The sequence below is a fragment of the Eptatretus burgeri genome, chromosome 9, assembly GCF_056783735.1.
Source record: "Eptatretus burgeri isolate ZD-2024b chromosome 9, Ebu_testis_v1, whole genome shotgun sequence".
NCBI classification, from domain to species: domain Eukaryota; kingdom Metazoa; phylum Chordata; class Myxini; order Myxiniformes; family Myxinidae; genus Eptatretus; species Eptatretus burgeri.
This window is the reverse complement of record NC_140969.1, coordinates 6,458,504-6,475,377: the sequence shown is the minus strand read 5'-3', so window position 1 is coordinate 6,475,377 and position 16,874 is coordinate 6,458,504. Positions and strand designations below refer to the sequence as shown.

Here is a 16,874-nt window from a genome sequence, read left to right as displayed (position 1 = left end):
CGTCGTGCTATCGGGCGCACAGGTACCAAGATCATAGCCTCAACTCTCTCCCCCCCCCCTCCCTGGTTGCAAAACTCCTTCTTCATCAGGTTTTCTGTGTCTGTGTGTGTGCGTGCGTGTGTGTGTGCTGGCGCCTGTCTGCTTAAGTAAGACTGCAGAAGATGTTTTTTATTATTGTTATTATTTTTGCATTGAGTCTGCTCTGTGTCCCCTTTTGTGGGTTGCCTGTTTATTGTCGCACCACGCTTCTTTCTATCCCTGCATTACACACAACAATAAATCTTCACTGTGCCACATATCTTTCCTCGCCTGCTTGTAAATAAATTATTATTATTAGGAATGTTACCTGCTCGTGTTTGTCTTTTCTTCCATTGATCCAGCATGGTCCGAATCCAAGTTTAGCTGGCACTTTATTCCCAACGATCCGTTCCTTTTAGCTGGTACGTCCTTGGCAGTGTTGCTCGGCTGCATCCGATCCGGTAGAGTGATCCGGTTCGGAAAAGGCGTACCGAGGGCGTCTTCCCCGGTAATTAAACCACGTAATTAATTAGGTAACCCGATTAACCCATACACGGGAGGACCCTAGGTCACGCGGTTGAGTTCTTGGCATCAACGGTTGGTTAAGCGACCTGTCGCGTCACGGAATTATCCCCGAATTCTTCCCCGATATCCAAACCTCCTTTACAGTGCACCAGGACATTCTTTCCCTTGGAGATAGGTGATCAAGGATTCAAATTTCTAGGCCAAAATTTCAGAAAGAAATCTCATTCAATTCCACCCACAACAATGTAGAACATGTTCTTTGTCTGAAATGTAGAAACTTGAAGAGTGTAGTACTTCCAAATTTGTAATCATGAAGAAAAAAACATCTTCCTTCCTTCATCGATGCATCTTTCTGATCACATTTCTACGTTTTGCTCTGTTTACGTTTTCATGATTAATATCTCCTCCTCCCTTCCATCGCCACCAAAATTAATCCCAAAGAGCTTGCATCGAAGGCTAGTTGTCATCAGATTACAAATGTTGACACGAGTGATCATTAATGGGTTATCGCGACTGGCTTTCAGTAACCTGAACAACAACGTATGTATTTATTGCTTCAGCAAATGTGGTGAAATTTACCCCGTCGTCCTCCCCAACTACCTTCCTCTCCAATTTCCTCTGTCAATGCATCCATCCTTCATCCATGTGACTTCCCTTCACTTGCTTCCTTCTCATTCAGAGCTTTCTTTTGTGTTCTTCTTTCCTCCACACTCATCTCACATTCCCCTTCCCAACTCTTTCCTATCACCTTCCTTCTCCTCCTTTCTCAATTTATATTTCCTCTTTTTTTTTTTCTTTTTTTTTTAAGTGCAAATTATAGGAGAATGATAGGCTCACAGCCATTCAGAACTACCTCCTTTAACGAGGGCAGGGAGTAAAACTCAACCACAGTGAGTGGGCTCGCATAACATGTGGACCAGACCAGGGGAGGCAGTCAAACGATCCCACTCTGAAGGTCAGAAATGAGCCATTTGGGTTTACTGATGACAATCGAATAGCGACGTGGCAATTCTCCTGGGACGAGCTTGAAATCCCATGGAATATAATCCAAATCGTGAGTACTTCCGGACTGCCTTCAGCTGGATTTTAATGGGCCGCATCTTCTTGGATCCCTGTCCAGTGTCCTCACCAATCGGCCACCACTGTACTCACCATTTTCAAACCCCTTACTCTTCCTTCTTTCTCGCCTATGTCATAAATAGATGGATCTTAATCAGATTATTATTAAGTGACTTGTTACTGCCCAGTGCTGGTTACATTGCATTGCATATGAATAGCTTTTTGGAGCCACCAATCGCGACACAGTTTTTATGCCTCTGCACCAAGGGTGCCGGAGGCATTATGTTTACGGGTTGTCCGTCCGTCCGGATTTTCGTTTACGCGATAACTCAAGAAGCAAATTGTAGAATTTCATCAAACTTGGTAAAAAGGTAAAGTAAGACAGGGCAATTAAGTGATTAGATTTTGGGCCAGATGTGATAAAGGTCAAGGGTCAAAGGTCAAGGTCAAACTCTGAAATTTTACTCTTTACGCCCTAACTCAAGAAATATTGGACAGAATTTCATCAAACTTGGTACAAAGGTAAAATTAGACAGGGCAATTAACTGATTAGATTTTGAGTCAGATATGATAAAAGTCAAGGGTCAAATGTGTCAATACTCAAGTGTTTGTGCGGGAGAGCGGAGGCATACCCGTCGACTGCACGCAGTAGAATTACTCCAGTTGTATTCATTATAAAATTACACCCTCGATTACGGCATTGTACTGTAAAAGGATGCAATCACCATAATTGTGAATTTACGAGCATTGATGCAAGTTGAAATCCTCTTATTAAAGGATTAAAAAAAAAAAAAAATTGAAAACTTGTCACATATCTTGCAGTTTGGCTGAAGCCCCATCCTTACTCATCCTTTGATCCTCTATCCTTACCCACAATCTTTATTACCCCCATTAACCCATGCAAGCCCAATCTTATTACTTGCAGGTGAGAGTGTTAACTCTCCTCCTCTCTCACCTCTTTTCTTTGTTCGTTCATTCCCTTACTTATTGTGTACAAGAGTTCCCCCGCTGCCCCACTGTCAGCTCATAACTTCCATCACTTTGCTCTTGCATGAGTCTCGATCTTGCAGAGAAAAAACCATTTGCTGATGATGTTAACAGAGAGACATTTGATTTGTGTTTTTAATTATTTTTGTTCACAGGTTTTGCTGATAGTGGTTTCTGCTGCTATTGTTGTTTCGTTGTTGTTTGTCTTAGGTTCCTTTCTTTGGTCCACTTTTCGATGGAGCCATTGTGGATGACAAGATTCTGCCCAGTCTAGTTCGTGCCACAGCAATTAATGCCAGCCGGGCCCTGAAGTCACTCATCCCTCTCTACCAGAACTTGTATCCTTTTTATTGTAGTTTTAAAGATGTGAAAGTTCTGTTTAATATGTGGAAGTAGCTGGTCACAGCAGAGATGTGGTGAAGATACAAAACTTATTTACGTTGGAAATCATTTTGCAAGACGGTGCAAGAGCGATTTGGTTAATGTTTTATAATGTCAACACATTAACATATCCGACTCTTTTACCATTTCTATGAACATTCATTTACATTTTAAAACGAGAAGGACACTCGGTAGAGTACAGACCTCCGCCACATAATGCCTGATCCACGAGAACATATCGGACCCAACACATTTTTGAAATATCATGCTACACTGCACTATATCCTTTTTTTGCTTTATCAATGGTGAAGAATCACTTAAAAAATTAAATAATTCTCGTATTCAGATCTTCACCAGAATTGAATCAATTCTTTGTTGCCACGATCCAACGTGTCCACCAAGTTTCATCCGAATCCGTCCACAACGTTTTTGAGATATCGTGCTATGTATCGTTTTTGAGCCCCATCTCTCAATGGCGAAGAATCACCTTTAAAATCCTAGTAGTTGGATCCGGATCTTTACCAAAATCTAATCAGTTCGTCCTTGTCACACCCCAACCTGTTCAAAAAATTTCATCCGGATCCGTCCACAACTCTTTGAGATATCCTGTACACAAACAAAAAGGGGTGAAAACATAACCTCCTTCACCTTCCCTGGCAGAGGTAAAAAATACTGCTTTATCTCGATTTTGTGAACCTACTGATCGTTTGTGAAAAACGTGATTCTAAAAGAAAGCTGTCAGCAGTTTTTGCACCACTTTCCTTTGGAAATCATAGTAATTTGCGAACATTTTCGTTGTATTGAAATTTGTACAAAGTTCCATGAAAGTCGAGTAAAATTTGCATTCACCAAAATCTGGTAGACCCCGCAGGTATTTGTAAAATAGGTCGTGAATCGGCTGAAATTGTCGGTTTTGGATGTAAATGCGATTACTTGAAGAACAAAGCAAATGGATCACATCATCTGGTTTGTTTCCAAATCACGTTAAACAAGTTGGTTTATCATGTTAGTTCAAAGATGATCCTGATTTGCCCAAAGTGTGAAAGGATAATTTCCAAGCAAGCAGTGCATACATTTTCAACACAGCAATTACCTGTAAAGTATTTACATTTGTAATGTGTCATTTTCTGAGTCGCTTTATCCCCACACTTTTTGGGGGGGGGAAAAAAAAACGGGAGGATATTGTAATCGGCTCCATGTCCGTTTCTCTGTCTGTCTATCCGTCCATCACGCCATCTCCTCCTCAACGGTTGTACCGAAATTCATCAAACTTGGTAGTTATGATCAGCACATGGAAATAAGGTGCGAGAGCTGTACCCACCCCCTGGGATGGGGTCAAAAAGTGGGTCACATACCAAAAAATGTAATTGCGGGCACATTTTTAAACATTTTTTTAATGAAACTTAAAATGTAATCATGCCTGGTGTTGGCTAAATGGTTAGGGTTGTGGGCTTGGGATCCTAGGATCCTGAGTTCAAATCCCACTCAGCTGTTTAATTAATACCAGGTGGGGTTGACTCTGCCTGTCATCCTTCCAAGGTCGGCAAAATGAATACCAGCTTGTTGGTATCCTGTGTCGGAGTGGCGACCCATCCACGATTGTGCCCAATCGCCAAGGAAACTGCTGAGGCAGCACCAACGCTCTGCACAGAGTATGGTCCCAATGGATATATGCAGTCAACATTTGGGGACACATGAAATGTTTTAATAATTTTTTGGGGGGGGATTAGATCCCCAGTTCATGTTTCAGACGGTGGTGGCTTCAGGTCACAGGGGTCAAAATGAAAAGAGAAATTTTTTTTTAATTCAAAATTTGATGATGGGTCATTCCTGTTGGAACTTTTTGCCATCTTTCAACCTTGCTTTCAGTGGGAAACATGGCGATTTGCGATGGTGTGCCATCGACTTCACTCTTAGTTACGGTTTGGACTCATTATCACTTAATTTACAAAGCATGACAAGATCAATCAAAGCATAAAGTTGCGAGACATTTTTAGGTACTGTAGTTGAACATGAAACCCATCAGTGTGCATTCTTCAGCTCTTTTAGTGGTTTGATGGCCCTTGACCTTACACCCACAAGCTATGAGGAACGAGCCTGCTACTTGGAGAGTATAGTACAGCATCATAGGGACTTGACATCCTTTGAAGACTTTGCTTTCCAAGTGGTGTGTCCTGCCCCTTCGTGTGCGTTGCCTGGTGATCATGGTAAGACAAGGAGCACCACTTGCATGGTTCCTCTTGCAATGTAACAAAATTAATTTTAATTCACTTTCAATAACCTCATTGTTTATTGTGATGAAAGCAAATTGTAACCATCATCGTGTCCTTTCATCCCTTTCGAACATTTTGAGCTTCCAAACGTCCCGGCGCGGCCGAGAAAGTGTCGAGAATTTCATTCCACCGAGTTAACTAAGAAAAATGTGGTAGCTCGGGCCTGGTCACCTTTTTTGTTTTGAGATTTTCTACCTGATGCAACCAGAGTATTCATGCAAATACACAAGGGTACTGTTGGTGCCTTGCCATGTCATGGCGAGGCTCCTATTGGCTAAGCTCTAAGCCAGGAATGTTCGGCGTAACAGTAAAAGGACTATTCCACTCTCGGATACAATTGCCTCTCGCTATTGATATTCGATGTACAACACATTCGATGTACAACAATGCTGTACACCAATCGTCCTGTCCATCTACTCTGCTCACTTTTTATTTCACATTGATGTTTTCACACATGTTTTTGAAGTCCTTTTTGAGGAAGCTCTTGCGATTCTTTACAGTAACCCTTTTTTCACAAGTTGTATTTTTTTTTTCTACCTTTGTGGCTTTCATGCGATACGTTTCATTCGTAAGTCGAAACCCTCCAGACCACAGTCCTTGTCTAAATCGATGGAACGATTCTCCCAGTTTGTTCACTGCTGTGGAAGGCTGCGTTTTGAAGGAAGTGTATTTTGGTGGCTGACTGACACAGCAATAGTCACGTATACAGAAATACCCGGCTTTGCGCTCAGGATGCGTTCCTGGAAAAGAGGGCACTGATCGAAAATGCGCTGAAAGGGGTCACGATACCAATGTTTATATGGAGATGTGTTCCCAACCGTGTTATTTCTGATGCACGAGTGTGTAGGAGGACTTCATTAGGGTGTCAGGAATAGCTGTAATTAATAATACAGATGGTAAACTTATTCTATTATGAATAAAAATTATATTTTTGAATTATAACAACATAGAATTATGAACAAAACCATAAAATCCACACAAACATCAATAAAAAGAATCATTGCCGTCACTCCTCCTCCGACATGGGAGCAGTGTGGGAGGACTCATCCTGCTGAAAAACAAAGGCGGAGTAAACACTGCTGATTTGCTCAGAGCGTGTGCATATACTTTAAACAATGACGGGGCCGAGAGGGGGGGGTGTGCATTTACTCAGTACTCAGCAGGTGCTGCGTGTTATGAATTTTCTTCATTTATTTTCCTTTGTCAGTGAAAAATTTCACCAAGACAAAGAGCTCCAGAATGAACCAGCATTCTATGGGGCAGGGCTAAGTGAGGTTTCACTGTATGTGGAAAGACCAAAGAAAATTGCAATGTCTAAACACAAATGTGAAATAACAAGCTGCAGGAAGATTATGCGCTTTATAATAGCGTTTAATTAGGCGGTAATCCTCCTTGCGGATTATGCGGTTTTTCCGAATGAGACATCATCCGTGACTGAGGCTCACCATCACAGCCAGGAGGTATCGTTGGAATTCAGATGATGAATGTGGTCATCATTGGTTAGGTATTCATACGGTATGCCGTCCTGATGAGGGTAAATAAGCCTGAAATCCGGATAGGCAGCTCCGTTTGATGTTTAACCAATGATGACCATAAAATTTCTGTCTTCTGACATGAGTGGCCAGACTGAAGCCTCCGGATCGAAGGTGATGCTTTCGTGTGCGCACACGCAGGACTTATGTCCATTGGAGATCGAGGGACCACTCGTCACGCTCCACACATTTTGATTTCTCCGCCCAATCACACGTACCTTCTAGTTTATTGGTTTGCATCAGCGGGAACAATAATCTGAGTGGTGGACAGGTTGTGTTGTTCCTTGCAGATTATGCCCCCACCCCCATGTGAGACATAATCCGAGACTCAGATGATAAGCCCGAAATCCGGATCAGTTTATCCAACTGAAGGTAATCTCAATCTCAGTTCCTTCCATAAAGCTCGGAACAAGTTTGTGCCTATCCTCAGGAGAGCCAGAAAACAACATCTTTTTAATCGCAAGTCTGAACTCTCAAACCTCTCTCCCTCCTCCAAATCCTGGTGGCGTCTAATCAAATCTGTTTCTGGTGGATGTTCCCCCTCCATCCTCTCCCTTACCTAAAATGGCCGAACTGCTGATACCGCACGTGAAAATGCTGAATGTCTAAACTCGGTGTTTACATCGAAATCTTGTGTTCAAAACCCATCACTTGCTGTACCCACCTTACCCAGTCACACCCAACTGTCCCTGGACTCTGTGTCCTTTTCTCCTGACAAGGTGGAGAGCTTGCTGTCAAACCTCGACTCAGATTCTGCAAACGGTCCAGACGGCATCAGCTCACGTGTCCTAAAAACCTGCTCCTCTGCTCTTGCTCATCCTCTCTCTGTTCTATTCGCCCTCTCATTTTCTCAAGGTCTTCTGAAATCTGCTTGGAAACCAGCAAACATTACCGCCCTGCATAAAAAAGGTGCAAAAACAGATCCCTGCAACTACAGACCAATCAGCCTTTTCCCAATCATCAGCAAAGTTATGGAATCCATCATTGATTCAGACATTAAATCCTTCCTCTTCTCCAATGGCTTGATTTCCGATCATCAATTTGGTTTCAGACCAGGTCACTCTACCCTGGATATGATGCTGCTTCTGCTCTCCCAACAATGAATGGAGGTCCTCCATGCCGGACATGAAATCAGAGCCATCCCCCGATACATATCACGTGCTTTTGACACGGTCCGACACCCTGCCCTGCTCACCAAACTCTCTTCCTGTGGTATCCAAGGCCATCTCCACTCATGGCTTGCAGACTTCCTCTCCTGTCGCAGTCAACGCGTGGCCCTTGATGGAGTTCTCTCATCCCCTCTTCCTGTCCAGGCTGGAGTTCCTTAAGGAAGCGTTCTGGACCCTGTTTTTTTTCTGGTTTTCATCAATGATCTCCCTGACTCTGGAAAATCCTCTATCTCGTTGCTGATGATTTCACCTGTCATCCCTCAGACCGGCAAGCAGCAGATTCTTTGCTCGCTGCAGATCTTTCTCTTCTCTTCTTCTTTCGGCTGCTCCTGTTAGGGGTCGCCACAGCGGTCACACTCCACATGTGTCGAGATATAAATATATATATATATATATATATATATATATATACATATATATATATATATTAAACTCTCAAAAGAAGAAGGCGCTTTCATCCAAAAGTAAAAACTAGATTGACTCCGCCAATTTGAGCAAAAAAAGCGAGAGCAGACCCGGTCTCGGGCAACGTTTCGCCGTCTTTGCAGCCTGGTTCATCAGGCACGATAGTTATGCCTGATGCCTTTTCTCCTCCTCCACTCTAACTCCTCCTTTTGCCAGGTTCTCTCCTTTTCCATGCTAACCTTTCCCATCCTACGTTCTCTCCCTCTTCTTAGCTTATTTTATTCAATTTTATTCACTTTGGTTTCCTCCACAATTTTATCAACAATGCCCTTCCCACCTTTTCCTTCACATCAAATCGTTTCTTCTGCAAAGCATAAGCCTGTCCCAGACTTCCCAAATCCACAATGTGTGCTTTTTTCCCTGAGTTTCGTGACATCGGGATTGCCAATGTGAAAACCAGTTACAAAAGCAAATTTATGCTGCAGTACTCTCCCTTTCCCCTGTTGTGTTCCAGTTGTTGCCAGCTGCATTCCAATAGAGGAACACACACTTTCCAAACCTCCTTCAATCGGTAAGCTTAATTGGTTATTTTAGATTCACCAACGTTTATGGACATGCACAAAACATTTACACTAAACTTTGTCATTATATGCTTTGTTTCGAAGCATTCTGTTGTGAAACAAGTCGATAAAGCCAAAGGGACCTTGTGACGAATCAACTCGTGGCTGCGGGGCACCATTCCTGTTTTAATAGCGCTTAATGGAGGTCATGTACTCCAAATGACCATGTACAGATTTTCCTTAAACGGTTTATTACATCACATCAAAGGGTGTTGGGTGGGGTGGGGAGAGGGGTGGAGAGAGATGGCAAAACTGAAGTAACAGAAAAAAATAAATCCCCACTTCAAGGACGAATCTCATCTTTCTAATCAATGTTGAGGTGTGTGTGTGTGTGTGTGTGTGTGTGTGTGTGTGTGTGTGTGTGTGTGTGTGTGTGTGTGTGTGTGTGTGTGTGTGTGTGTGTGTGTGTGTGTGTGTGTGTGTGTGTGTGTTTTTTATTTTTAAAAACAATGTCAGTAATGGCTTTTATATCATAAAAGTTAACCTGTCTAATCATTTTTACAAATCAATCTCTGTGTAAACTTGCAGGATACCCATCACACACAGACAAACTTCCTTTATATACACCTATAAAAGACAAAACTCTCTCTCTCCCTCTCCAGCTCTCCCTCTCCAGCTCTCCCTCTCCAGCTAGCTCTCCCTCTCCAGCTAGCTCTCCCTCTCTCTCCTTTCTCTTTGTTTGTATTTGTTCTATGCATGGCCACATCTTTGAGGTTACAAACTCCAAACTCAGGGTACAAATACAACTTTGTGTGGTGGGTAACATAAGCTACGTGGCTGCAGACTCACGTGGGAGTGTGGAGGGGGAGGGGTGTAAATTCTCCATGTAAATGTGTACCGTATGGTGCCACCTGGTAGTGGTGACAGAGGGTATTACAATTTCCAAATTTCCTTTGGCTACAAAGTGTTACTTATTCACGTTTGTCTTCCCGTGCAACACCAGGTAAATCTTCTCGTAAGCAATAGATACAAGAAAAACTAGCCGGGAGGCGACGACGGTTCACGAGCGGTATTTGACGATGTAGATTGTTTCAGAAGTCAAGGATGAGACAATGATTTTTGTCCAAGTTATAAAAATGATCAACATGATGTGGTACGGGTGACAGGTTATTAGCTGCAAAATGTCGAAAACGCGGTTTCGTTCAACAACTTTCAAAATTTGACCTTTGCATAACCTTTAAAGGTCACAAAACAATGTTGTGGACATTAAAATAAGGAAACAGGATTCGTGCTATAGTTTATTGGAATTAGTTCCTCGAAGAAGGTCGAAAGCCCGGTTTGATTCCCACAACTTTGAAAATTTGACCTTTGTGCCTTTTAAAGGTCAAGGATTATGACCTTTGGTGCAAAACTTCCTCTGGAACATTCCAGGAAGAATATAACGTCATATAGGCTATATGGCATTTCGCACTCCTCGGATTATCCATACTTTGATGAAATCAGCGTAAAAACAAACATGAAGGGGGCGCCACGGGCAAGGTGTTCGAGATAGAGCAAAATGGTTTCAAGACTTTAGGTGGGGAATGACCTCAAGATTATGCATAAAAAATATTGTCATCCTAGCTCTCAAAGTTTGGGCGGTCGTATGATTTTTATGTCAAAATTCGCAATTTTCTAAGTTTTTGACCTTGTGACCTTGACCTTGGGATGAAAATGAAAAATCGGACAACGACAAGTTTTAGATAATTCATTTTGCTATTCAAATACCGAAGAACCCATTCCATTCACTAAATTCCCAAGGAGAAGATAGATTTTTAATCCGACTACCCCCTAATAATGGCTATTTTGGACGTGGCTTGCCCACAATGGGCGTAGCACGCCCTCATGCAGGAAAACACAACTAGACATTGATATCGAACACATAACCAAGTTTCATCAATATCGGATCAAAGTGCACGGAGTTATGCTCTGGACAGACAGACACACAGACATAACAAATATAGTGGTTACTCTGGCTGGCGCTCGTGAACCAATAACCAAGTTTCATCAAGATCAGCTCAAAGTGCATGGAATTATGCTCTGGACAGACAGACAGATAGACAGACTGACACACAGACATAACGAATATAGTGCTTACTCTGGCTGGCGCTCGTGAACCAAAAACCAAGTTTCATCAAGATCAGATCAAAGTGCACCGAATTATGCTCTGGACAGACAGACAGACAGACACAGACAGACACACAGACATAATGAATATCGTGGTTACTCTGGCAGGCGCTCGTGAACCAAAAAACAAAAATTACAAGTGGGCGTGGCTCCGCCCACAATGGGCAATCTTAGCTGCTACCCAACTATCTGTCACCGCCCATTTCTTCAAAACCTATCTTCTCCCTCAAAATTGACCGAATCAAACTGAATTTTTTTTTTATATGTTGTACATATGGCCAATGCGCACAATTTCTCGAGTGGGAATTTCGATTAAAATTTGAGAAAAAATATGACAAAAATCAGAAATTGGAAGTGGGCATTTCTCCGCCCACAATGGGCGCGGGGCACCCATCGCCAGGAAGACAAAACTAGGCATTGATATCAACATCATATTCAAGTTTCATCCAAATCGGATCACATCCCACGAAGTTGTGCTCTAGAAAGACAAACAGACAGACATGCAAACAGACACACAGACATAACGAATATAGTGGTCACTCTGGCTGGCGCTCGTGAATCAATATGACCCTTTATAACAACATGCACAGACTGATACAGGTGAAGAGACTACATAAATTTATAAACTCTGCATAAATCATCTCGAGCGTCGACTTGATGCACATTCATGTTTTAAAATGAACTGGTTGATCGTGGTTGTTAAATTCTACAACTTTGTCAAACCGTGCCTAAGACCGGTCGATCGCAACCGTAAGCCTTGCAGTCTACCTCAAACCATGGGTGGTGCATGCAAACGCTCGCAAAAGAACAGGCACGAATACATTTTCAGAATCTACATTCAAGGAACAAAATTGATTAATGTGCAAAACAAGAAAGATGTTATGCATGATACTTGTGAGATCCAAATATACAATAGTTGCCATGGAAACAGCAATTTGTCAATTTTGAAAATATGACCTCTCAAGTGCTTTGCATGATTGATTGTTATGCAGAACAACTTTGGTTGATACATTTTCTAATTGTGGCCTCGTCGGTGTTTTACATATTTCAGATGACCTTGACCTTTGACTAAGTTAGACCACATGTTTTTTTTTTACGTATTCCTCATAACGTACAAATATGCTGTGTAACTTTCAGTTTGATATCTTAAAAAATTATTGATGTTTGGCAATAATAAAATCACTAAAGTCCCATTTGCTTATAATGGGGTGTAATTGTTGTCATGGGCGGGAGTGTTAACATGTCAAACGGGAAATCGATAGTTTTGATTTTGGTGAACCAAGTCTGCGACCCAAATGCGAATCCTGTTAAAATTTCAAGTTAATAGGATGAAAATTGATGATATTACGTAACAATGACCCTTTGAGCTTTTCACCTCAAAAACAACATGCTTCTAGGTTCTGATTGGTGATCCAATTCAGTGACCCCAACATGCAAATTCTGTTCAACCTCGCAGAGAACCCAGCCTCTGGGTGGGTTGAGATCACACATTACTTGTTGTAAAAAGTATTGTCTGTGTATTGCAAGAAGATGATATAGATGTCTGCGTGATGTCTGTCCAAAGTGGTCTAAATGTCTACAGGTCTAAGGTGTCTTGGGGTTGTAAAGGGTGTAAAGATTTAAAGGGTCTAAATGGTCCAAAGGGTCTTCAGGGGTATTTAGGTCTAAAGGGTATTTGTTTTTAATCGTAGTTAGGGTCTAAATGTGTCGAAGGGGTTTTTAAAGGGTCTTTTGGAGTCTGAACGGTGTAAGGGGTCTAAAGGTGTAAAGGATATGTTCCAATGTTAGTTACGCGTCTAAATGGTCGAACCAAGGGTCTGCAGTGTCTAAGGAGTCTAACGTGTTTAAAGAGGGTCTAACGGTCTTCGAAGGTCTAAGGGCCATGGGTGCAAGCAAATGACCGAACCTCACCCCCATCACTCCCAAAAATTACCCCACTTTACCCCCTCCAATTTACCCTTCCCTCCCTTTACCCCCGCCCCATCTCCCTTTACCCCGAGGTTGTATTATTTATTTGTTTATTGCATGTATATCGTTGGGTTGTTTTTTGGCCTCTCCTTGGCAATGGTTTCAATCCACCTCATTCCTGTACCATGTTGCCCAGGTCATTTGTCTTGATGTTAGTTGCACCACATAACTGTGTTCAGATTCGTTGGCACAACTGTTTTGAACCATCAACTCAAATTAGTTGTTTAACTTAAGATTCATCCAATACAGGATTCCAAAACACATTGAAAATAATTCCGCTGTCTTATGAATTAAAATTCATTTTAATAACTATTTTTGCATACTTTAATTGTGTGACATCGTTTATGAAGGTTTTCGCACGACTTGTTCCCATGAATGTCCTTTTTTTATGAATGAATTGTTCTTTTTGATTTGGCTACACCATGATTATCAAGTTTGCTTCCGGGGAAAGTTGTGTCCCTTTGATTATCTTTGTAATTATCTTCTCACCTCAGATCATTAAACTTAAATGTCATTGCCGAATCCACAAGGTAAGCTGCCAATCGACAGTGGGCGCTTCTTAATTCAGCCACGAGAGCATTAAACCCGGTCCTTGTGCACCCCTGCAGGCAGCAGAGCATGCCGTAATCACCACACTAACACGACCTCGCGGCCCGTCACCTTTAAGCTAATGGGCGCCACGTCCCCCCGCGCACGCTCGCCTCATCAGGCGCCTTTGTCTCACGCCGCCCAAAGTTGCACCCCGCCTGCCCAGTTTGGAACACGTCTTCTGAAAGCTTGTGGAAACTCCAATGGCTTGCAGAGAACCTTGCATCTTCTGGCACCAACTCCATTCGCAAGTGGGCTGTGCTAACGTGTGAATGTCACCGTGTCGCTTTCTGAAAACAGCTGTGTCGGAAGCGCCCATTGCTCGCATCTGCCGAACAATTTGGTTGTTCTCCAATCGTGTTATCGTGATACGCAAACTGTGCATGCAAAATTGCTCCAACAGATGTTTTCAGATTTTTGTTTCCACGTGTTTGTTTACTTGTTTTGCAAACATGCTGCTGCCGCCTTCTTTTTTTTTCTTCTTCTTCTTCTTCTTTTCATTCTATGAGTGAAATGCTTAACGTCGTCGTCCGCTTGTGCGCCAGATTAACAAGTCCACTCCTCGCTTTGCTGTAGTAAGTTTCTTACTTGCTTGTTATTTTCTTCCTTCTTTCCTTCCTTTCAAAGGACGATCATTTTTTAAAATATTTTTTGTTAAGAATTTTCAGTTTCTTTTCAGTTCATGCTATTTCCATGTTTTGTATTCCTTATCACACAATCCATTGTACTTTTCTAATCACTGCATTCATTGACTTTGGCTCTAAAGAACTAGTGATGTTTCATTGCAGAGAGGCAGATTGCCGATGGCTTTGCCTTGGGAAGTCCGGGCTTCCCTGCGGCCCTGTCCCCATACTCTTCCAAGAGCCACGTCTCGATCAAGCTTCGATCATCTGACCATACCAACAAGTCAGCTTAACCCAAAAGCACACATTTTGGCTTGCACCTCTTTCCACAAATGAACTGTGATTGTGGACTCAAAAGAAGCTTTGGCTGTGGACATTTCAGATTCTTCACCGAATTTCCACGTTTGGGAGGGGGCAGGAGTCTGGTGGGGAAAGGGAGGGGGGGTGGAGAGAAGCGTTTGTGCAAAAATCCACAGAACAGTCTCAAATGTGTGATGCACAGGACTCACAAAACCTTATCTTCCGTTCTTCCGTGCTGCCTTTTCCAATCCTCCTAGTAAAGCAGTTGTCCAGGAAAAGGTATGGAAAATGAGGATTTTCTTCTCGCCATTAACCGCATAAGCAAGCACCTTGCCTCCTTGGTACAAGGGCAGCTACACTTGCATGCTTGACAACCTATATGGCACTACGTACCATGAGAAATCTCCTCTCTGCAAGTTGACCTTTGCTTGAAATTTCCTATATCGTCTTTTGTTTCATCTCACATTTTGCATTTTCCAATCAGGAAAGCCGTTTTGTCTTAATAGGCTTTATTTGAAACGGACACGCTGAAGCGTCCCAGCCATTTATTAACCTAAAATGAAAAATGTTGATCTTTGTTTTGTGACCACCGTTTGACTAACATCGTGTGTTTCAGCAATTTTCCTTTTTGAGTGTCTGCCTTTACCTGAGGGTTCTTCCTTCCACGAGGCATTGTGGTGACGTTTCTGGCAATCCCTGTCGTTGTAGTAGTTGTCGTAGTCGGTTCGATTTTTCTTTAATTTCGTCCTTGGAGGCCTTGGGGAAAATGGCGTGCCTGTTGTGCTCTCACTTTCCCTGTGGCCTAGTTTCATTCTGGTGAGAAAAATTGCATTGTACTGTATTCCCAAAAAAGGAGATTGCATAATCCATTTTAACTTTCCTGACAAATGTGTGTGACAGTCTTGTTCAACTTTGCGCATCGTGGTTGATTTCTTTGTAAAAGTTGCCTTAATAAGAACACAGCTCATTTGTACCCCATCAGTTATATCGTCCAGATACTATGCACACATGGTGTAGTCAAGGGTGTGAAGGAGATGGTACGTGTGAAGGATGTTTGGGATCAAGGTAAGAATTGGGTTCGACACGATGCCATGTTGATGTGGCTGCATCCTTAGTCTTTTTTTTTTGTTGTTTTCTTTTTTTTTTTTACATCGAGTCCTGAAATCTTTTTGTCTCCGTAGTCGTAAATCGTTTTTATTTATTTTTTATTTCATTTTATTTTTAACATGAGTTTTTGTTTGCGATTGATGAATGTTCTTCAGTAATCGTTTGTTTTTAGGTTTTACTCGCCCATTCTTCCCCCCACCTCAAAATAGCCATCCACATCCTCTCTCTCTCTCTCTCTCTCTCTCTCTCTCTCTCTCTCTCTCTCTCTCTCTCTCTCTCTCTCTCTCTCTCTCTCTCTCTCTCTCTCTCTCTCTCTCTCTCTCTCTCTCTCTCTCTCTCTCTCTCTCTCTCTCTCTCTCTCTCTCTCTCTCTCTCTCTCTCTCTCTCTCTCTCTCTCTCTCTCTCTCTCTCTCTCTCTCTCTCTCTCTCTCTCTCTCTCTCTCTCTTGCTCTCTTTCACAGAGATATATTTGCCTTATTTTCTTTGCTTCATCCTTTGGGCTTGACTTTGTTTAATTGTCTTTGTGTAAGAAAGGCTCGCTAATATGTTGCGTGTGTTTGCCAAGTTATGTACAAATATGTAATGGGCAATTATCGAATATCCAAAACCACTTTTTTGTTCTGCAGAAACAACCAATGCACTGTAAATTTATTGAAACTTTTCAGGCCAAATGGCAAGTGGTTTTGTAGCAATGTTATTTTAATTGGCATTAAAAGCTGTCATTTTGGTTGTACATGTTTACGAAAAGCATTTGCTTTTTAAAAATGTTCTCATCGTGGTGGACGCTGAAGCAGGTACTGTTAAATATGGCACTATGTGTGGGCACAGCATGTGTAAATACCCAGTACCATACTACTGATCAAATGATTGTGCTGTGCATTCAAGATGGATCACATATTTTGTAACTGTAATCTTGGGTGAAAGAGCTCTATAAATATGTAAGCCTGCAACTACCAAGAGGTGTCCTATTTTTTTTATTTTGGGGGGGGGGTGTGGGCGGGTGGTGGCAGAAGAAGAAGAGTTGTTATATTCCACTTTTTAAGTCAGATGCACACAACAATCGGCAGACGTTGAAAGAGACAGCATTGTTAATTATTCTTTGCATACCTTTGTCTCATCCTCTTGATCATTTATATCCAGGGTCTGATGGAAAACTATTCTTCGTGAAGGTTAGTGTCGGTCGGCATCCGAGAACAGGTAGACCAGTGGATGA

The 16,874-nt window shown here is 42.2% G+C and overlaps 1 protein-coding gene across 6 annotated transcripts in view; it reads left to right on the top strand.

Moving 5' to 3' along the window:
- RALGAPA1 (Ral GTPase activating protein catalytic subunit alpha 1) overlaps window positions 1–16,618 on the top strand; it is a 207,957-nt gene extending 191,339 nt beyond the window's left edge. For 4 of the 6 annotated variants that reach the window (XM_085893990.1, XM_085893992.1, XM_085893989.1 and 1 more), the window contains 4 exons: window positions 2,800–2,927; window positions 5,053–5,177; window positions 8,864–8,920; window positions 14,420–16,618. In XM_085893990.1, coding sequence (XP_085750116.1) covers window positions 2,800–2,927; window positions 5,053–5,177; window positions 8,864–8,920; window positions 14,420–14,547 — 438 coding nt within the window. In that variant the 3' untranslated portion in view covers window positions 14,548–16,618. Of the gene's footprint in view, window positions 1–2,799; window positions 2,928–5,052; window positions 5,178–8,863; window positions 8,921–13,537; window positions 13,574–14,176; window positions 14,207–14,419 lie in introns of all 6 variants that reach the window. The other 2 variants (XR_015061424.1, XM_085893991.1) reach the window with 2 other exon arrangements.
- The last annotated feature ends 256 nt before the right edge of the window (window positions 16,619–16,874 follow it).